Genomic DNA, 23090 nt, shown 5'->3' with positions numbered 1-23090 from the left:
GGTAGAAAAGCCAGAATAGTGTTGTTAATAACTGTATTATAATGCAAATGCATGAGGGACGAGAGTTAAAGTTGTGCAGCAGAACTTAAGGCTGGCTTTTCTTAAATCCTGAATTTGTAAGTAAATTTATCTTCCTGTAAGAAATTATCTTGGAAGTTGTATTATATTGCACAACAGCAATATAATAAAATAATAAAATAATTTTTAAAATGTTTTTTTACAAACCACATTCTTCTATTGCTTTTTCCTGGTTACATGAAAATAAAGTTGCATCCCTCCAGTCAGTCTTGTAGTGATGGAAGACACAGAGTCTTTTGTTCCAAAATGTGTTTCTCATTGCATTACTAAACTTGTAATACAGTCACATATTTCAGCCTGGGCAAAATGACTCTTCCTTGTTGGTTTTTTTAATGAGTTTTCTCCTTTTCTGTCTATAGCTTCTTGAACTCAAGTCTAGAATGGTCTCTAAAGAAGCCACTTTTCAAGAGCTGAAGGCTGACGTGGAAAGCTACAAGGAAAACAATGCTAGACAGATGTCTCGCCTCCTGTCTTTGCAAACTCGAGTTCAGGAGATGGAGGAAGAGGCGTGTGTGCTCATCACTTCTAAAAACCAGGCTGAGCTGACAGCTCAGGCAGCATTCAAGGAAAACCAGGAGTTGAAGGAGGAGCTTCATGAGCAAAAGGCCAAACTGAAGTAAGATTAATGTGGGATGAAAAACAATTTTTATTTGGGATGACAGAATGGTGCAGTTGTTAATGCAGAAAAATATATTGATGGACAGACTTTATTGCAGATCTGAATTCTGTTACAGTGCCCTGCACTACTCTTGTACCTAAGTGTGTGGAAGGTGTTGAAATTTGAATTTTGGTTTGAGCTGTTAGCCCATAAATGGGGTTTTGAGATTCTTGACCTTCAGAGGAGATTATAGGAGTCAGTTTGGTGTAACATTGTTTACAAAAAATGGGCAGGGGGCTGTTTGTCTCAATGCAGTATAAACAATACATATGGCTTCCTCATTCAGGTATTTCCATGTATGGCACTGAGGCAAACTTTGTGATGGGCAGTCCATGCAACTACAGTCTAGTGCCCTGGTCTACCCTCATCACATGGCATCTTTTGCAGACATTAATCTGCAAATTAGCTTGATGTGCTTCATGGGCTGTGCTTGTGCAGTCTCTTTTCCCCTCTTCTGTGTCACAACTGGAACAAGAACAGTGTCAAGTGTATGTCTTCTGTAGTGTAAAGCTGTCTTTTAGGAGCAGTATAATAAAGAAAATATGGTATAATTTCCTACTTATTAGCATCCTAAGGGAGAATTTTAATGTTTGTTCAGCTTTCAGTAATGCTAGCTTCGTCTGACTTTTGTTTTCTTCTGGACATTGTTTTGTGGGGTTTTGGGTTTGGTTTTTTTTTGTGTGTTTTGTTTTGGGTTGTGGTGTTTTTTTAAGTGCATATTATTGCATAAAACTTTTAATAAAATATAGTATCCTTAACTATATTGTTCTTAGCATAGTGTGTCAAGAGCACTGATCTGCCAGTTCTGGATAACTGCTAATATTTCAGGTCTGTGGGATGGAGACTGATAGTAATGCTGATCACAAATAAAATTGATTGTTGCTAAAATATTCTGAACTCTAAAATTCCAAAATTAGTGTCAGTCATAGCATGTTAATAGACACCTTGTAGACTTATAATGGCTTTTTTCCACCACTGCAAGGCTAATAGCCATGTCTTTCTCAACATTGTCTAATTAAAAGCAAGGTGAGTCTTCACTAGATGTCTGTGTTTCCCAAATCAGTATTTTACGCAGCTGTTCCAGATTTTGTGCGTTAGAAGTGGATAATTAAGTTATTGTAAAATCCAGAGAAATCCATGCAGTGCACTTTTGTATTATCAGCCGATTTGCCTGGAGAGTGCTGATGTTGATTGCTAAAGATTTTAGATATGATCGCAATAGAAGTGAGGACATAGTTATACGAGTTATACAATAAGTATAATATGCATCCTAATGACTAGAAAACATCACAGTCTCTGAGGTAATGATTAAGATTCTTTAAAATGCTACTTCTAGGAGGAAAAAAAAAAAGAAAGAAGAAAAAAAAGGGAGAAACGCCTCTTATCCTGTTTGCCTCACTCCCTGGGAGAAAACTGCCAAAATACAGTGTATCTTACTAGCCTATCATTACAGTGATATGATCATTTTTATGTAGCATAAATCCCTACTGTCAGTCCCAGTGCAGTCCTGGCTGCTCTGTTTTGCCCATGACACCTGTGTCAGTACTTTTGTTTGTGTTGCTGCATGGTGATCAGGACCAGGGAACTGCTCCAAGAGAAGTGGACAAAATAAAAAGCTTTATTTCCAGCTCTATGAATCCCAGTTCCAGTTCACTGTGCACCAGGAGTGTACCACTGGAGTGCTGGCAAAAGGGAAGGGACAAATGGAGGGTGAGTGTGCTCTTTTGGAAGGAACAAATGTTGGATTGGTCATGAATCTACAGTGTGTGATTTCAAAGTGTTTTCTTATCCTCAGCTAGTGGTGACATGTGCCACTTAATACTAGTCAATGTATTGACTTAATGAATTTTAGTTGCTTAGTTTGGCCACCTCAGTAGTATGTGGCAGATGACTAGTCCTGACTAGTTAATATCAAGAAAGATATTAACTGAAAACTAATAATAAAACGGAAGAGCAAGCCAGTAGGCATAAATGGCACATTTACATTCTATACCTGGGGATACAGTAAAAAACATTTAATGAGTTCTGATTGGTTTCCAAGATGTACATGTCTCCTATAGAAAAATACTGCTTTTCTACTCAACATATTACCAAGGTATTTTTAGAGCCTGAACTGTGAAAAGCTTCCCTCTCATCCCTTCTCTTTGCTCATTAGTTCTGAAGAGCAAGCAAAACCGTGAAAGTGCTTCATTCTACTTTTTTTTTTGTATCTGCCTATTTCCTAGGTACTTACACCTTTATGGCCCTACTGTAGGTAATTAGGTTATTTGTTGAGTTGTCAAGTACGTGTTTTTTACTGCAGATTGTTTATTTTTAGAAGCAGGCCTGGTTCTGTGTGTGATGTGCCTTAATTTTTTCAGAGCCACAGAACAGTTTGCAGGGTTGGTGGTCAATTTCATGTGATATTTTAACATATAGGCATGTCTGGAGCCTCATACCTTTTCACTTCTGACACAGCCCTTCTCAGGACAGCAGTTTAGCAGCCATCTCACAGCTTCGTTTTGCTGGGGCTATAGAGGAGAGAAAGGTGTGCAGAGGGGAGGAAACTGTGAGGCACCTGTTTTCTGAGGACCAGTGCCTGCTGCAGAAGGCAGAGCTCTTTTGGCTCATGGTGTGTGCTGTACATGGAATATCCTCTTCCTGTCCAGAGCAGTAATTAATGTTTTCCATTCCTCTCTGTTTTAATTTCACTTTGCAACATTGACAGCTGTGCTGATCTCCCTCCTAAGGCAACATCTTCATTTTTTTCATGGACCATCTCTTTTGCTTAGTGATTTATAGACATCTACCATACTGTGTTTGCACTCACTGTGCATTTCCTGTAGAAATCTCATGCTGCTTTTTGATTGAGGAGTGATGCTCTGTTGCCTGTTTGATTGCCAGCCTAGAGAGGGAAAAATCAGAAACTGAAAAGAGTGAGTCCAGAAATTACTGCCATGACCACCTTGAAAACTGAGACTAGTGCTATGCTCCGATAAGCAAATTAATTTCAATAAAATATTTGCTCTGGACAGCTGTATCTTGCATCTTGTTTTATTCTAGTGTTCAAACCTTTGTGAAGAACTGGCTTTAGAAAGTACCTTGTTTCTCAGCTTGAAGCTGAGTAGTTTCACATTCAATTTTTACCATGGAGTGCCTACCTCATAAGTGTTATTTAAGAGGTATTGGAGTTGATATTTGGATTACACTAATGGTCATTTTGAGCTTTGTTTTGTTGGCTATTTTTGTTAATCTATTTCTTTGTAGTTTTCCAGGAGTGGCGCTCAGCATTGCAGCATTGCGAGCAAGGTGTAGATATCTATGCCATCTGCGCAGATGGTGGCAATGCTTGTTTGCTGGACTTGTCTTTGCCCCTGGCAGCAGGAGGGATGTAACCACATTTATACCAATGAGTTAAATTGACCGCTCTGTTATTTGACTGTTCATTCTTACAATGATTTTACGAACTAATACCTTCTGTTAAGGCTGATAACACATGTTTCCTGTGGGAAAAGTATCTGCATGATAGGCACCTTTTGAGAGTGATGAAATTGATGACAAAAAGCTGTCTTTTCTTCATACTTTTGTGGTAGTTCCTTGATATTTTCTTTTTCAATGGATCCTTTTAGCCTGAACCTAGTTTGCACTTTTTTTGCCCCTCTTTGCCTTTGTGGGTAGTGTTATGCTGCAGAAGACTGCATGTACAGCAAAGTAGTGTCTCCCATCTCTGATTTTGTTGGTAAACTTCCTTCGCAGGTACTCTGGATGATCTACACTCCCATTAGTCCGGAATGTTTTCCTTTTCCCCAGAGTCTGTTGATCAGCACCATCAGCTTCATTAGAGAGAGAGGGGCTGTGAAGTTCTTTTAGCATATTTTTACTATAATTTGATTGCTCTTTTCCCCTTTTTCTAAGCTTTTGCTTGCAGTCTCCATTTCTAGTATCTTGAGGGCACTGTTTATTTATGTTACCTGGTTCTTGTGTTTTATTACAGAATTATTGAGGCTGGAAAAGACCTCTGAGATCATCAAGTCCAGCCCATAAAATTATTGAAATCTGGTGCTGAGAATGAGGTTGGGATCATAGATTTATAAGGTTCTTTAATATGCTGATCAAAAGCAAAGGTTAATAAATGTTTACACACAAGGCAACAATAAAAATTTTATGTATTAAATAACAGATATAGGGAATTCTATGTAACTTTAAAAATTAATTTTGTGGTATGCAGAAGTTAATGGGATAATGTCTTTTGCCTGGAAGTCTTTTTCAGAGAATATTTATCCTGATTATGTATTTTTTTTCTATCTGATTAGTAAATATTTGAATGAGTGTGAAGAAAGCATGACTCAAGCTTCTGAAATCAGCAGAAAATATGGAGAGCTCCTTACACAGCTTTCTGGATCCTTAGACACAGACATCAGAGAAAAAGAGAAACCACAGGAACATTTAATGTCAAAGGTGATTACGTGTAGGCAAAAGTTTATTTACAGTGATTTAATAGGAGAATATTTGGTTGTTGAAGAAATAAAGCAAATGACAAAGACAGAAATCTTTCTGTTAAATAATGATTTGCAGAAAGTGCTGTCATTCAAGACAGATTTTTTTGTTTTCATTTGGGCTGATTTTCAAATGCGCTGAATACTAATAAACCTCAGTGAGCTCAGTCTGCTCTTATCTGCATACTTATTTTATCAACCTGTAGCTCCCTAGTACAGCTCTGATTAGATACGTGGTTGAAAGCTTTCCTGAAAACATTAACACTAGGAGTAACTAGGTGACGTGTAAACTGTACCACTAGATCTTAACACTTATCTAGAGCTGACATACCATTAAATAGCAGCATCTGAAATGGCATACCCTAAAACAACCTCAAATATGCACGGTAACAAAATGCTGTAAATAACTGTGTGGTGGTTTTGAGACTTAATCATAAAAGTTTATTATTTCCCTTCAGAAGACTTCTGAAGGTCCAAAAACTAAGCTTCCATTTAGGAAAGGAAAAATGTTCATATATTCTTTTAACCTTTATCGATGCTGTTGGAGGGCAATTTATACTAATTTTAGGCATTTTTCTCATGTTCTGTCTAGTCTTTGCTATCCTTATTTTTCTTCACTTGGGAGCATACTAGATGTTTTGGGAAATTCTGCTGTGTTATATTCATACTTGTATAAAAGTTCTGTCTATCAGGGAATAGTTAACAAATTAAGATTATCTAAGTATATATCACAGTGATTTCTTAGAAACACATTGAAATTGTAATAGATACTTTAACAAAACTCGGCTAATTGTCTTTAGAGGCAAAGATATTTGTATTAAGCTGTAACTTTAACATGCTTTAAGTTAAGGAAATAATTGGAGTTTTAAAAAAAATATATGTTGGCATCTTGTTTTAACAATGTTAGTAATAGATCTAGTTGGGAAATCTAATTTGTGCTGAAAACTGTGTTTATTAAGAAAACTTAGCAAATAATTTTTCTGTTTGGGTCATGGCATCTCTATATAGCTTCTATTCCACATTATGGTTTTGTTTACGACAGTATTGATCTGGCTTAGTCTTAATAAATGTCTTGCCAGTAGGAGTCAGGGTACGTTTTTTTACCTCATGCACTTTTTGAATTGCCCACATTCATCTATTTCACTTCTTGAAAATAGTGTAATGTACCAAAACAGCCCTAGAATCCTCCTGGAAATGACTCCTTTTTCCAAGGTGTTGGCTCCTCAGAATAACAGCCCACCAGGTATTTAGCCCTCCTCTTGAATATGTTTATGAAAGAGCTGTTGTTAACTCAAATCTCATGCCTAAAAGGTTTCAAGCATAAAATGCAGCTTTCAGTTTCTTGTTCCAAATGAGAGGCATAAATCTTAACAAGCCTAACTAAAGTATTCTGCTTTTCACATGAAGTTAGCTACACGATCTGTTTTCATTTTCTGACCTGCTTCCTGTCAAGCAGTTATGCAGTGACAGTAGCTCTGCACCTGTTTAATAGATCAAAGAGATTGTGTGGGAGTAAATCTGTACCACATTGCACTGAAGTGTGGGTTTCTAGTGGGAATACAGTTCTCATTTTAATTGTCTTTCTACTCTTTTTTGGTAAGGAACAGTAAAGTGCAATTATAAATCGAACTTAAGAGTCACCAGAAACACCATGCCTTTACTGGGATTATTAGGAGCAGGTGTACTGGGATGAATATATGTAACTGTTAAATGGTTTTAAAAAGTTACTAATATTTGAATTATTTCTCGAGGTCTCTGAAATATGCAAAGAAAATCTGACACTAAAAGACGAAGTTGCTGCTCTTCAACAAGCTGTCAATGTCCATGAGATGGAGTCCAAAGCCAGTAGAGAAACTATCATGAGACTTGTTTCAGAAGTGACCAAAGAGCAGAAGAAGGCAGCAGGATACTATCAAGACATGGAAAAACTTAGTAAGGTACATAATTGCATGATGTGTATGTTTGTCTAGTTTTTAAATGTTTTCTTGAAATTTCAAATTAATTTTCAATAGGAGTTGTAAGAGAAAAAAGATGCCCCTTCCCTTGAAGTGTTCAAGGTCAGGCTGGATGAGGCTTTGAGCAACCTTGTCTAGTGAGAGGTGTCCCTGCCCATGGCAGGGAAGTTGGACTGGATGATCTTTAAGGTCCCTTCCAACCCAAACCATTCTATGATTCTGTAAGTGGAAGTAAAGTGCCTTAGGGTGTCTTCCAGATACCCTAGATTATCTTGTTTCACTGTGTTTTAAACTTGCATTTCATAACTGTAAATACTCTCTTGACTCACACCCAAAAAGTTGTAGACAGTGAGATGGTTTGTGCAAGAAAGCACTGTTTTGCTGTGGTAAACACATAGAGGAAATTGCAGGAATGATGCTGAAATTAGAAATGGAAGTTAAGTTGCAAGTCAAGTATTCACCAAATTTACCTAGATGTGATTTAGAAAGGAAAAGGATGTGATTTAAGAATTTAATTGCCTCAGGAGAACTCACCATTAAGGGGTTTTGTACACTGCAGAGGATGGACAAAGTGAGCTTCTGTAGTAGTTCTCTTCATTACTTTGTACTATAGCTGTGGGAAGCCAGCAGTTTACTAAAACCATAATGAAATTTCCTGCAGGTAGTGTGGTTAAAGATGGTGGCCAGAACTTAAGAAAAAAAGAGAAGAAACGTAGACTGCCAAATATATGTAGCTGATCTGTGTGTGATTGAGTCTGTAAATTTTTTAACATAAAGGCAACCCTGTGCAAGTAAGTTTTCAAATGTGATATAACATTTTCCCCACCTCCTTGGCATTACTTTTTCCTTGAACAGAAGCCCCCCACCGTACACTTTAAAGGATAAAGTGTTCTAATTTGGTTGTAGGCAAAATACTTAGGAGATGAGAAATAGCTGACAGTGTGCTCTGGAGAAGAAAGAATTTGTTGTAGGGAAGATAAGTACCACAAGGGTCATAAATTTTACTTACTGCTGAAAAAACTTATTACTAAGCTATGTAAAATTTTCTAAGGTTCAAATGGGACTGAGAGAGAACCTGTATCAAAAACTTCAACGGGTCCTTCTTGAGAACATTACGTTCTCATATCTCACTTCAAACACAGGCGGGCGAGGACGGGCAGAGTGTAGGTTGCTCACTAAGTCTGCCAGTATCAGGAGATGTTTTAAACCCAGATGAGGGCTTAATTTGTGACTTGTTTTGTAAGTTTGCTCTGACTGCCAAAACATTTCCATAGTGGAACTAGTTGTATGAAAAATATTTTCCTTGTCCATATGCCAAACACATAATTTATTTAACCCATTTTACAGAAATGTCTCGCAAAGTTATTAGCGTTACTTTTCAGATGAATTGTGTGCCATCAGGGCTTACCTAGAGGCTGCAGATTCCTCCAGTGCTTCAGTTTAGGTACTTAAATTTGCAGATATTCAGTGAATCTGAGAAGGTTTTGTGTTCAGAGAAGTGTATTAAGAAATTCCGTACTGAAGAAATAAGTAAAAAACCAAAAAGACTTTAAATCCACATATCTAAGGGAGGATGTATGGTATCCCCTATTCCCCTGATAGGTGTCTTACTAGGTTACAGGAAAGGCATTAGCAATATGAAGCTTGTTTGAGTTTGTCATATACTCTGCTACGCAGTTTAAATGAGCACATGAACAGAGTTGCATGTGTTGTGACATGTTTCCCTGTGAAGCCAAAAAGCAGAAATCCATATTGTTCCTGTGCCAGAAGATGCACACGCACACACGGCAGTGTGTTCCTGGACTGTTTTCTGAGCTTGAATTAATGGAATTGCCTGTAGAGAGTTTACCCAGCACAGACTGAGTACAAGTGACTCTTGCCTGTGCTTGTCTGAAGCTCCTAGGGCCAAACATATTGATCATCTTCTGTATTACAGACTGAGATGGTGACCCATTTCCCCCAGTTTGAACAGGTGCCTTTCTGTATGTCCCAGGAGGAGGCAGCTATCTAATGATCACTTAAAACATATTGTAAATTCTGAAATCCTTGATAAAGGAAAGAAAAGACAGGCTGGTTACATTCAAGCAATATTTTAGCAGGTTTTAAGGTTAATATGTGAGAGTAATTCATAATATTTTTTACTATATTTGATACTTGAGTATTTGTTGCAGTCAGCTGGTTTTCATTTGAGCAACATTAACAAGTGAACAATAGCAGCAGAAACAAATAGCAGAAACTAATATAATCTCAAAACTAATATAGGTAAAAATAGCAGGCCATTAACTTGTTGTTGTAACGTATTGCTTTTCTTCTAGAATTCTGAACTTCTCACATTTCTGACCAAATATTGCAAGAGCTTGCTTCTGGAATTCTGTAAATACTGTGCATACTTTTATTCTGGCAGTGTTGGATATCAAATTTGCATTTGATGAAAAATAACTTTTAAATGCTGCCCAGATTTCTGGATTGAGAGTGAGAATACCTTTTCTTTCTTTCTGTATGCCTGGACAGTGATGATTGAATGTGGTAATCATAATTATGGAATTATGACATTATTTGAGAATGTCTGTAGGTCTTTCTCTGTCTCTGGGAGACAAGCAAGCCATGGGAGTAGGATTTTCTCTTTATTGTCCCCCACCCTCCCAGGGGAGGATTGAAAAAAAGGGAATAGAGAAAAAATGCTTCGCACAAGGTTGGAAGTTAAGACTGTAAAAAGTTTAATGAAAAACAACAGGGGAAAGGAAAAGGGAATTAATGAGGGACAAAGGATATTTAACTATATACAAAACCCGATCCCAGCAGTCCCGAGTGGAAGTGTCCGAGCAGGGCCTCGTGGCCGCTGCGACTGCTGTGCCTCGTCATCAGAGACCGCAGTGGTGCCGGGAGCGGGTGGTGGTGGATGCTGCCGAGCACGTGGAGCTAGGCCCAGCCGTCCCGAGATGCGACAGGAAGCAGCCCAGGAAAACAAGGAAAAAAGCCTGCGAAAACCTCGGACCTCCTCGGTTTTTTATGGACTGTGGCCAGAAAGGGGAGGGAACAGTACTGATCTCTGACCCCCCCAGGGTCCTACAGACACCACCTGTCCTTCCCTTTCAGGCTGTTAACTATTAAACTATAACATTCTCAAATGTCTTATTTACTCTAAACAAGTTTCTTGCTAGTATTTAATAAATTCCTATGCAGTATTTATTTAAGATATAGAAGAAGATGCATATATTCTTCCAGATGAATTTGCCTTTCATGTTGCATTGCCATTGATAAACCACAAGAATTAGTAAACTGGCTTGTTCTGTTTCACATCTTCACTCATTATTCAACCTGGAAATATTTGTGTTTCCTTCTGAAGTGTTAATTTAAACATCTGTCTTGCAAAGATATGCACCATGCAATGTCCTTTAAAGAACATATTTGAAATATAATTGAGCAATTTTAAATAATTCAAATAGACCTGCACGTACTAGTGATGCAGAAATTAACCATGAAAATGCTCTTTTGTATTCAGTACTGACTTATATTAAATTATGTTATTAATGAATAAATGTATCTAGGTAGCATCTAGTCAGTAGAAATTTATCCAAATCAATTTATTGTATGAAAATATAGTTAATTAAAATATAAACTTCTTATTTAAGGAAATTGAGTAAGCTTGAGAAACATCCCTACATTTTGAATATACCACGATGCTTTGATTGTAGGAGACACAACCAAATGATTTTAGGTCTTTCTAGTCCCAATAGACAAATGAAGTAATGAATTTCTCAGTTAGAACCTGGATGAATTTTTTTTTAAGATCTCATTAAGAAAATATATGTTAGGAACAGTTTTCAGCAGGCATCACAAATATTTCCAGGTTAAATTATCAGCGAAGACAGGAGAAAAGAGCAACCTAGTTTTGAGTCCGTGTGGTATAACAGTGGTAAGTGGAGATACAGCTGGTATAAGAATTCATCTGGACGATACCGGTATTATCTTTTATACATTATTATTGCTGTTAATGTAATGTGATGATGTTTGGTTTTTTCTATACGTGTGTGTAACTGACTTAGTATGTTGAAACCCTGATGTTGATTGAGGTGCCAGTGATGTAAGTTCAAATATCCTTCTCTGGTCTAAAAACCCTTGACAAACTATTTAGCATAAATACTCTGCTCTTCAAAACAAATGAAAGCCCAAAGGCCCAAAGTTTCCTCTGGAAGTGTAACAAGGGCATTGGTGAACACACAGCTGCTACAAAACATAAAATGGAGGATGTGGACTTGTGGTTGTGGCAGAGGTTGTAGAGTGATAGATGGTGGTGAGGACAGCAATTATGTAGGGATCTGCTACATCAGGCCAAATAACTGTTGTCTAAGCTGAAGTGCTTCTGGCCACACGAAGATGACCAAGGGGCTGGAGCATGTTGTCTATGAGGCCAGGCTGAGAGGGTTGGTGGTGTTCAGCTTGAAGAAGAGAAGGCTCTGGGGAGACCTTTTAGCAGCCTTCCAGTACTTAAAGGGGGCCTACAGGAAGGATGGAGAGGGACTTTTTCATCAGGGAATGTAGTGATAGGACGAGGTGTAATGGTTTTAAACTGGAAGAGAATATTAGATATTAGGATAGATATTAGGAAGAAATTCTTTACTGTGAGGGTGGTGAGACACTGTAACAGCTTGCCTAGAGAAATTGTGGATGCCCTCTCCCTGGAAATGTTCAAGTCCAGGCTGGATGGGGCTTTGAGAAACCTGTTCTAGTGGGAGGTGTCCCTACCCATATCAAGGAGATTGGACCAGATGATGTTTAAGGTCCTTTCCAACCCAAACCATTCTATGGTTCTGTAGTTTTATGTATCCTTTGAGCTTCCATCAGTCTGGAACTTCCTGATTCAAAGATTGCATCTCTGTGTTAACAGCCGATGCTGCTACTGTATGATACAGTATAAACGTTTCACATATAATCTCGTGAAAGCCCTTTAGCAAATGGCCGTGCCATTAGTAGTGAATTTTGACCAAGAATAATCAGTAATTCCTCCAGTTCTGTACATGGGATAGCTATATTGCCAACCTCCAGGTAGGGCTCTGAACACTGTCTCTGTGTACCTGTTGCTGTTAAAGGTCTGAACTCTCCAGGCAGAGCCTCAGCTGTCTGCTGAGCTTTCAAGTCTGTATCCACCTTCGTACAGTGTTGTGTTTCTCTTTTTCTCATTGAAAGTGAAAAACTTGCATTTCATTTCTCTGCTAATTAGTTTTTCTTTTCCTGTAACAAATCTTCAGTTCCATGTTTCCATAAATTCTGGATTCTCCTGTGTGACCTGGTCTAGGTGATCCTGCTCTGGCAGGGAGGTTGCACTAGATGATTTTTTGAAGTCCCTTCCAACTCCTAGTATTCTCTGTGATTCTTTGAACTTACTATGTTTTAAAGTTCCAATTACTTTTAAATCTGAGAAAAAAGCCAGTGCCTTCACAGTAAGCAATGTCACTGTTGCTGAAAGTGTCTTTGAATTTCTTTTCTTTTGTTCTGTAAACTAACTGGGATTTTGACTCCACAGAAGTCAGTGAAACTTTTCTCACCAGTTTAAGTGGGCTTGGGATTTCCCCTAGAATATGTTAGGTGCAAAGCTGGTATCAAGTATGAAAATAGTTTTCAGAAGAGTAATTTCTCTTGTAGTGTTTTTATGAAAATAATAATTTTGTTTGACATTTTAAAAAATGGCATGCAGTGTGCACAATTAATACAATATATTTTAATAACAGAACCTAAATATCATTTTAGTTTTGATGGATAACTAATTAAAGAAGACCTATAAAGGCTTGTCTAGTGGATAACTTCTACAATAGTAGAAACTATTCTATAATAGTTTACATTGAATCAGGAGAGAATGAGTTCCTCTAACATCTTTGGTGCAGCTGCCTGTTACTTTAGCCCCAGCTGAAATAATTAATGGAGTTCAGGAGGAGTATGTCCACGAAGTTTGTCCACAGGACTGCTGGATAATACAGACTGTGTGAATAGGTGGCTGTGGTCTACATGCAGCCTGTGGGGAAACTTCTCAGTTTTAACCTGAACGACAGATGATTACTCAGTTTCCCTTTTAGTAAGAAATTGGTTTAGAGGCTACTCCATGTGTAGAAACAGTGAAAGACCAATATAAATTCTGTTTGTTCTTAGAGGTTATTAACTAAAGCTTCACAGCTCTTCAGTGGGCTCAGTGCAAAGGGAAACCTTCATGTCACCATCCTCTCTTCTGCGGGTGTTTTGTGGGAAGACCTTTGCAGAGCTTCTAAAACTAAACATTGTCAAACTTGCAAGCACATGCAAACATGTAAATTAATAAGAAAATGTGGCTGGATACTTTTTAGCATTGAAAGCCCACAGAATTTAAAAATTCATGTAAATATATAAATAATAAATAAAAAAATTATATTTGTTCAGCAGTTTAAAATGGAACAAAACCATTCCTGGGTCTAAAACTTTCAGCACAAAATGAGAATTTTTGTACCACCTTTTTTTTTTTTCTTCTTTAGAAGTTAAGATGAAAGCTAGTGCTGGAGATAAAAATTAGTATTATCGTAACCTCATCTGCAAAGCCACAATAGTGGCTTTTATAATAGTGTGATGTATTTCTATAATGTCATACAAGCAAAATAATTAGAACCAGTTTTCACAACCTGTTTAATCTATTGGATTAGATTACAGTTTCTCATTTTTGCAATGTATGGTTAGGTAAATGAGCAATTAAATATATGTTTATTTACAACCAGCATAAAATGCTAGAGCCCTTTTGGGATGTAGACCTGTTGTGTTATTTCTGAATCTGCTTCAGTTGTGCTGGTGGGATTTTTTTTTTATTTGTTTGTGGTGTTTGATGTGTTTTGTTGTTGTGGTTATTTTCTCCTTTTTTTCATTAGGGTGGGAGAACTAGAGGTGGTTATTCAAAGCTCTGGAAAACTGAGTTTGAACACCTCGATCCCTTTGGAGTAGGTAGTGTTCTCCCAGACATTCTAAAGAAATTCAAAGTTGAAATTGATTAGATAGTAGTTATAGCATGTGATCTGACACTTAAAACTGCCTCAGAAATAGTGACTAGTTTGACTAGTATCCACTTTAAAAAAATTATTATTGGATGAAATGACAAACCAATGGACCTTATTATATGTCTAGGACATGCTAGTTGAAATCTTGAGAAATATGAAAGAATACAGTATATTAAGGAAGAGTTATCACAGCTTTAAAAAATGCTTTGTAGATATTGAGATCAACGGCGTAAAGATACGTATTATTATGTATTATACACTCAGAAGATCTTATCCCTTCTAGTTTCTTCTCTTTCATTTGTCTGCCCTCCTAACATAATCATATCTCCCTCACTTTGTTTTGTAGTGTTAAATGCAGCTCTTCTAGCCATTACTTGTAAAAGAGTCACTCTTTCTCTGCATAAAAGACAGAAGTAATTTCCCACCCCATTAGAGCTTGAATGCATTGTCTGGAAACACAGCTGACCTAACATTGAACACATTATTTCTCATTAGCCAGGGTCTTGCACAATGGTCTGGGCACTCTTATATCTTCTTTAGCCTAGTGCAGGTAGGGTGCCAGCAGGTGAGCATGGATAGACTGCATCTGACCTGAGTGAGTAACTTTAGGTACGGTGCTGTGCTACGTAAGCCCTTTTGCTTTGGTCTCTGATAGCTTAAGAACCTTTGGTGCTGCTTTCTATGTCCACAGCATGGCCATGGTAGATCTCACACTCCTAGCAATCAGTCATTGACATGGTCTACCCTGGATAAAGTCAATGTCTAATTCTGTTCTCTTTGAACATCAATTTCTGTAATTATTCCTGTATTCAAATTTCGTTGTGTCAGTTTTGGGCAGTTTTTTTGACCCTACAAGCTGCATACCGAAACTTTCTTTAATCTGCCTGCACTGATCACTTAGGCTTGTAGGGATACCTCCTTTATGTGTTGCAGTCCCTAGATTTCTGGATACTGTTAAATGTTCAGGCTGACCTTGCTGAAACTAGGCAGTGTAAATGCTCTGCATTTAAGAGAGTTTTCAAGGAGGATTGTTCAGAATTTTAATGTTTTGAGTTTTACGGCTTTTCATTCTGTAAATTGCTTGGGGTGTTTGTTTGTTTGTGTGGGGTTTTTGGTGTTTGTTTTTTTAAATTAACATTTGTGCATCAACAGACTTGCAGTTCCTTATTTTATACCTTGATCTTTTGATTCAGCTGTGTTTGTCTGCAGTTGTTCACAATTTGAAACAAGATTGTAGGGAATTTTCTATTAATAAGACTTGTTTCGAATAAAAAGAGAAAATGGCAAGGAATCATGCCAACACTTGTTTCCGAGAGAATTCTACAATTACTTTAGAAAGGGGTAGTAACAAATAATTTCCTAAATGACAGGGTTTGTTTTGGTTTGTTTTCTTTTATGTGTTTGGATGTTTGCCTTTTTGAAGCTATTTTAAAATTTTAGTATTTTTAGTATTGTATCTCATTTCCAAGGGTGCCTCCCAAACTCCTTTTTTGTCTGTCCTCACTGCTGATTTACATAAATACTCTCAGATTTACTACTTGATTGGCATGTGTTCTGTTAGCACAAATGACGTCCTATGCTACACAGCAAGCATGTGTAGACCCTGAGAGACCCGTGGCTGGTCACCATATTCATGCCTGCTCTGGGAACAATTCTTTAACTCCCATGTACACAATCTGAGCTCCTGTCAATCCACTTACTGAGCCTCTACTAAACATTTCCAGAGAAATTTGATCACTCTCTGCAAATATGCCATCCTCTGGTGTAATTTTGTGTCTTGTGTGAAGTAATATTCATTCCCATTTGTTTCAGTCAATCAGATAACACCCTGAGGAATGAAGATTTAGTCTTTGCTATACTTTTAGTTGATTTCACTGCAAATTTTATTCCTGTGTATGAATGGGTAAGCACTCTAAGTATTGGTATTGTGGGGAAAGAAGTTCATAGTTGACTGAATGAAGGAACTTTTTTTTTCTTGTTTAGGTGGATTATTTTTCTTTCATTTTTTTCTGTTATCATTTGCTTTTGCATCACGGGAGAGGATACACTATTCTGTCTGTCTGTGCTGCTCTGTTGGGTCAATATTTTATATACAACTGATATAGACATATGTATTGGCTGTTTTTTCTTCCTTCCAAGCTGAGCCTTGATTCATCAGAAGCCAAAGGGAAACTAACTTTTAAAAGCTCTGGGCTTAGGAGGAAAGGACTGTGGCTGTCAGGGGCTGAAGGGGAACCATGACAAAAGGCCAAAGATCTGAGGATGTCCGTGAGCAGTAAATCCTGTGGGCTATTCGCTAGGTAGCCTTATCTATCTTACAGCGCCCTGTGTCTGTACCGAAGACAACATTGTCATTACTTCTGAAATGCGAGGGACTGACTTATTAAAAAAGGAAAAAAAATGTTACAAGGATACTACACAGAAGTGCCATCCCATTAGTCTTCTCCTAGTCATGCTTCTGCACCCTGGCAGCGCAGCTGAGCAGCAGATGGGGGCAGTTGTAGGCTCTGTGGAAGGATACAGCTCTACATTGACTTGCTTTTATTTCTTCTATTCTTAGAGGTGAGATTGGTATTTGAGCATTCATACCTTCTTCTATGCTATCTTAACATCATCTTTTTTGTTTGGCCCCTTACTCCCCATTTCTGTGTATAAATAAACTCAGGAATTTTTTGTCACGTTCAGGTAAGTTGATCTTAGAGATCACTTCTGATTCTGCTCTTAATGCTATATTCAAAGAGTTTGTGTGTATTCTTTTGGTCAGCCCTGAATTGGTCAGGCAGTTGGACTAGATTATTGTTTTAGATCCCTGAAATGTTCTTTTCTAGTCAAGTCTATTCCCTTCCCTCTGAGATGTAGTAGTTTGACTTTTACTTGTTTTAAATCTCGTTCACTGTTTGTTTTCTAAGTCATGTTATCTGATTGAAAAAATAAGATATCAATACTTCTTGCAGACCATTTCAAGAGGTTAGTCTTTAGTGTGATTACTGCAGGCTTTGGGGTTTCATCAACTTCAGTGGGAGTTCTCCTATGAAGCCCTAATGTTGAACCCATATGAGCAATATGGGTCCTAATTTCTCTATCTGTAAGTGCCTGCTTCTGGGTTATTCCCTGCCCTGTCTGCCGAAGGAAGGAATTACAACAAATTTTAAAAGCCTGGTTTAATCTTTCATGTACTTTAGAATCTTGACAGTGCTATAATAGGGAGAGAGAGTTTGGAGATGGAGATCAGAAACCTCCAAGATAAACTGACTGCTAACCAGAAAGCTTTGGATGCCTCAAAGTGGGAACTGCACAGTCTGAAGAAATCTTCCAGTGAGCTGGATGGAAGCTTGAAGAGCAGCAGAGAAGAGGCCAGGACTGCTCAGAGCTCTTTAATGGCTTTTAAAGAGCAAATAGCTACCCTACTCAGTGATGGATCTGCAACAGTTAAACCTTCTGAGAAGGCTATTTTGAAGAAGATCCAAGAAATAAACTGCAAAGAGGAGAGTAAAGAAATAGTAAGTCAGCAACTATTGCACTTGCCCAATGTGTGTATTTATTCTCTTTGCATCCTTTTAAATTTTATTCTTCTGTTACAGTGTTCATTCCTTGTGCTTAAGTTCTGAGATTATAGAAACTTTTAATTTTCTTGTCTATTGATTTGAGATAACAAGTGAAATCTGTCTATGTTTCATTAAGTAGGAAGAGGTCAGAAATGAAATTAATAGTAGATGCTGTTAACAAGAAAAGACATAGAATGGTCTTTCAGCTAAGACATTTGGTTTCAGTTCCATTTAGTAGACATCAAAAGTGGTTGTGTGGTCACCAGGATTTAGTGGAAATCTGAACAGCTGTGAATTTGCTGGTGCACCAGTGACTGCAAGGACTGACCTGTTTCTCAAAGCAGACATAATTGATGAGTTGCCCCAGGCAACTTCTTTCCCTCCAGCCCTCAAAACCTGCACCTAAAAATAAAAAAGTGAAGATGAGGTTCAAGACCACCTAAAGAACCTGAAGGTGCACAAGTCCAAGGGATCTGATGAGATCCATCCACAGGTCCTGAGAGAAATGGTGGATGAAATTGCCAAGCTGCTATCCATCATATTTGAAAGGTTGTGGCATGATTTTGTTATTTATTATTTGTAATTAAACAGAGGCATTCACAGGTCCCTGGAGTCCAAGGCAAGCAATTATTTTCAGTTTGCACAGAGCTCAGGCCTGTTTATGAGATCTCTGGGTTTGGGTCCTTTCTGTTTGATAAGTTTTCTTACAGATCTGTTGCAGCAAATTAAATTCATATGGTCAAACCTGATTCTCTTGACTACCTACCCATCTGATCTGAGATAGGAACAGTTGATCTGACTGTAGATGGTCTAAATTTTATCAGTTTTTGTCATTGCATATTGACATACAGACTCTTAAGTGCCAAAATTGATTAGGCTCTACTACTAGTCCCATTAAAGTCTCCTGTTCTCATTTCTTAATGATTTTTATGGCAATGTCATAAATGCATATTTAGTTTTGGGGATTTATCCACTTTTTCCTTCCAAACAAAAGGTTTGAGTGGAAAATAACTTAGGAAATGAAATTAAACATTGATAAAAGCAGAGTAATGTACATACTGACTTAGGGCTGACCAAGAAAATCCCAACCAAATAGAATGTGTGAAATTATTAGGATAAAAAATTGAGAAGAAAATGAAAACCGTAATTATCCCACTGTATAAATCCATGGCTGCTGCGTTCTGAGAAGCAGACACAGTTACCAGTTTTTCATTCCAAAAAAAACGGCCTTGAAAAAATACTGGCAAGGGCCATGAGAGTGCCTAGTGGCTTCCATGCAAGGAAAGGCTCAACAGACAAGAACTTCTCAGCTTGGGATGGTGAGTGTAATGCAGTAAAGCTAAATACAGGTAAGTACCATGATAAAAGATGTGGCAGCCCTAATGCTTTTCAGCTGGTAGGGATCTTAAAAAAAATAAATAAAAAAGAAAGTACTAGGTACACACGTGTTTGTGTATATGGGTACATATAAACCAGTGGAAGTTTAAGATAAAGTCTTACCAAATCAGAACAGTATAGCTTATTAATTGTTAAGATAGTACTAAGAAGATTAGAATATTTAGTTGTGGTAGAAAAGAGGAAAAAAATTTGCCACTGTGATGTGAAGGACCTTGTAACTTCATCCTTCATCCTACATGATGCTTTTTTGCAGTCATCCTAAGCCTACTGTGCGTCTGTCTCTGGCTTTTGGGCTGTTGAGGGAAGTGCCCTACTGACTGCATAGCTGTAGCCCGCTTTCTGTTCTGGTATGCTGTGGGTCTGGGCCTGGTGCTTGCACATGCCATCTTAGAAGAAGGAAAAAAAGAAGCTTAGCACAAGAGAAAAATAGAGTTCAGGAAGATTTTATGGAGGATTTTTTAGTTGCAGCTGTTTCCAGGGTAGGAGCTGCCTCTGGCAATGAGTGCTTGCAGCTTCTTGTAAACAAGAAAAAAAAAGGTCTGTCTTTGAAAATATCTGGTAGCTACATTAAAACAAAAAGCAGGAATTATTTGGGTTTTTTTGCAGGCTGCTTGATTAACCTGTACAAGTCATTGGTACAGGGAATAATGGAGGTCAGAACTGCAGGACTAAAAATGCAAGCTTTGTAAGTCACTGGGTGGGTAATAAGGGTGCAACTCTATTTTAGGAAATCCCTAGGTTGTTGATTGTCCCTGAACCACAGATGAAGGCTACTCCAGGATGCTCTGGAAGGTAAACTGACAGCTTGGTGGTTCTGTGGTCTCACCTTCTCTAGTATGATCACTCACCTTCTCAAGTTTATGGACCTTTGAAGCCTGTAAAGCCTTATGCAGCTGGGCTGTGCCTAGAGCTACTCTGCAGCCTGAAAAGGGGCTCTGGATTCTCTGACAACAGCATGTCTCTATGGGCACAAGTTACTGAAAGCTCTTTCCCCCCCCACCCCCCCTGCTGAGTGATATGTGATGCAGAAAAGCATAAAATGTGTGTGTAGGGTTCTTGTAGCCTTTTTATTGTTTAGTGTTTTCTAGCAATGTACAAGCAGCAGTAATTTCTCAGTGTTCTTTAGGCGGGTTGGGTGCAAACTACTGTTTGTATTTAATTTCAGTCTAAGTTGGAAACCTTTCTGTGCCATTAAAATTAATGGGAGTTTTGTGTGCTTACTGTTCATTTTATTAACAGGAGACAAATAGATGCTTAAAATGAAGAGACTGCTTGGAGATAAGTGTCTGAACACTGAGTTACAATTGCAACGTAATTATTTACATAATGAAATCATTATATGCAATAAGAAAAGGAGAGAGGGAAAAAGGGAAGCAAGCAACTTTTTAGAACCATCTTTCTGCTGAATGCTTTCAGGAATTTAATTTATAAGTAGTTTACAACTTAAAATCCATTACATTATATATAGGTGTTGCAAAGTTAACAGTGTAGAGCTAGAAGTGTTTTCAGAATTATTAGTCTAGTTTCTTGTTACGAGATATTATCCTTTTAGCTTTGAACTTTGGCTAGATTACAGAAATTATCTTGGGGGTTTTTCTGTGGGTTTTTTTCGTTGTTGGTTGTTTTTTTTTTAGCAAAATCTTGTAGTTAAACACCTTTAACAGTTAACAATTGGGAAGCACACCTCTGAGACTTAGCTAACCATATCTACAGTCTCAGCTACATGCTGCTTGTATTTTCTGAATCACTCTTATCTGCTTTTTCCACTCAACTCCTCAATGGACTAGTGATTTTATTGGCTTGTTTTAAAGAACATTAGTTGACTGCAAGGTATTGCTGATTTGCTAACATCTTTGAAAAGTTTGTGTCTAAATTAGTTTGCAAGTTTGTGTCTAAATTAGTTTGCATTATCATTTATAGATATTAGTTGTTTTTAGTTGTTTGGCTCATCTGAGTTATGGTTTCTGCTGTTCACTTTTGAGTGTCTCACTTGTCACCGCTTCTGCTGTTTTCTCCTGGTGGTTCTGGCAGATTTTTCTCTTTTTGTCTTTTTAAATGTATGTATTTTAAAAGTAGAGTTTTTACCCTCTTTTTAATAATTTGAGGAGGCCTCTTTCATATCTTTCTAACTCTTCCACATGACCTAACCTCATGTGTTGGTTTGCTTATTTCTTAGATGGTGTCTCAACTTGAAACCCAAATAGCTAGATTGACTGAAGCTTTGGAAAATCAGACCAGATTGTACCAAGAAGCTCTGAAGAGGAGCAGGAAAGCAGAAAAATGTTCTGAGACTTTCCAGGATCAGCTGAAATACTTGGAAGAGGAATTACTGTCTGTAGATCTGATCCAAGATGGTTTGAAGCTTGAGAAACAAAAAGTAGTTGCATGTATTATTTTTTTTTGCATTAAAGTCAGTAAAGACAGAGGACACAGCAAATTTAATGACACTGATCAGATGGAGTATTAATCACAGTACTGCAAGTAATGCAAATTAGCAAAGTCAGGCATCATGTAGAGAGTAGTAATCTCTTATTTGAGTAACAATTTTAGCTGGAAAAGTAGCTAAGATTTTGAGTTCAAAGTCCATTTAATGTGGAAAAAGAAATATCAGGTTAAAAGAAGCCTCTGTAAATACATCAGAAGTCTGTCAAGGCTTCTCTGATCTCAAAGCTTTCTCTGATCTCTCCATCTTTCTCTAATTCTCTCAAGATATTGCAGTCCTTAATTCTTTTATATCCTTAGACCACCAAGCTAGCAGGATTTTTAATTAATTATATGAATGTACACACTGTTAGCTTATAACACATCTGCATACTAAGACTTTGAAAAATTACATAATACCTGGAAAGCTAAACCAGCCATCCAGCATAGCTAAGATAAAGTTGTAGCACGGTCTCTGGAAGTGTTCAAAGCCAGATTGGACAGGGCTTTGAGCAACCTGGTCTAATGGAAGGTCTCCCTGCCCATGGCAAGGGGGTTGGAACTGGATGATCTTTAAGGTCCCTTCCAACGCAAACCATTCTATAATATGATTCTATGGTCTTTCTAAATACATTAGGTCCAGGGATTTATGAACAAAATTAATATTGACTAAAAAAAGGACAAGTGAGGAATTTGCAGTTGTCAGGAGTATATACTACAAATATAGCCTTTCAGTAGGTTATTTCTTGTGGATAGTTGACTTGGCTATGTATAGTTGGTTGCTGATGTAGGGGGAATTGCTTTTATATTCTATTTCAGGACTTTTAATCATGTTTTATTATTATTTTACCGACTTTTCAACATCTTATCTTAGTATCTGAAATTTCTGGAGCAACTTAATGAGAAAATGAAGCTGGATATCCTAGCAGCAGAGGTTGGATTTGATATGAATGCAGATGCAATTCTAGCCCGGGTAGAGCAGTTAGTGAAACTGGAAGGTGAGGCAGTGATTGAAAACAAGACCATGGCATATAACCTAAGAAGGAAGGTAAGCAAAGATTACATACCTTTGCTCTTTGTTTCAAAGATAAACATTGTTATGGCTATATTTCTATAGTGATTTGCTAAAGGCAGCACGTTGGAGCTTTATATATGTACAAGGAATTTCAAAGATGTCTGATACATAAAAGAAGACAGTAAACATTTGCAAACTGTGTGAACAGACTGCATATTAAAAGAACTAAACCCACCAGTTGGTTAAATAAGTGATACAACTTTTCATTGTGATGCATGTTTATATGTGTATATGCCTACTTTTTTGTACACATTTATATTATACTTTGGTAAACAACAAATGCCAGTATTTAAATCTCAGAGGATCTGCTGGAAAGGGGGGAAAAACTTCTCTAGAAACTAGTAGGATGTTATTTGTATTCAAGAATGTCAACATTTCAGCAAGAACTATGCTCCTTTGGGAGCAATTCTGTTCAAATTTGGTCAGACACCCTCCATCATCTTCCTATCTTAGAGTGAAATCTTCTGGCTTTAGG

General features: G+C 37.6%; 1 protein-coding gene across 1 annotated transcript; it reads left to right on the top strand.

Moving 5' to 3' along the window:
• Positions 1–437: 437 nt before the first annotated feature.
• Positions 438–22588, top strand: CCDC170 (coiled-coil domain containing 170; the record flags this gene model as incomplete). The annotated part of the gene is made up of 6 exons (XM_010180627.1): positions 438–694; positions 5029–5173; positions 6963–7148; positions 17359–17676; positions 21296–21496; positions 22415–22588. Coding segments are annotated over 6 exons (1281 nt in total), but the record flags the coding sequence as incomplete, so codon positions are not given.
• Positions 22589–23090: the final 502 nt, after the last annotated feature.

Source organism: Mesitornis unicolor, unplaced genomic scaffold (genome assembly GCF_000695765.1).
Source record: "Mesitornis unicolor isolate BGI_N332 unplaced genomic scaffold, ASM69576v1 scaffold31843, whole genome shotgun sequence".
In the NCBI taxonomy this organism is placed as follows: Eukaryota; Metazoa; Chordata; class Aves; order Mesitornithiformes; family Mesitornithidae; genus Mesitornis; species Mesitornis unicolor.
Note: the sequence above shows the minus strand (reverse complement) of the source record. Positions and strands in the feature narration are given on the sequence as shown.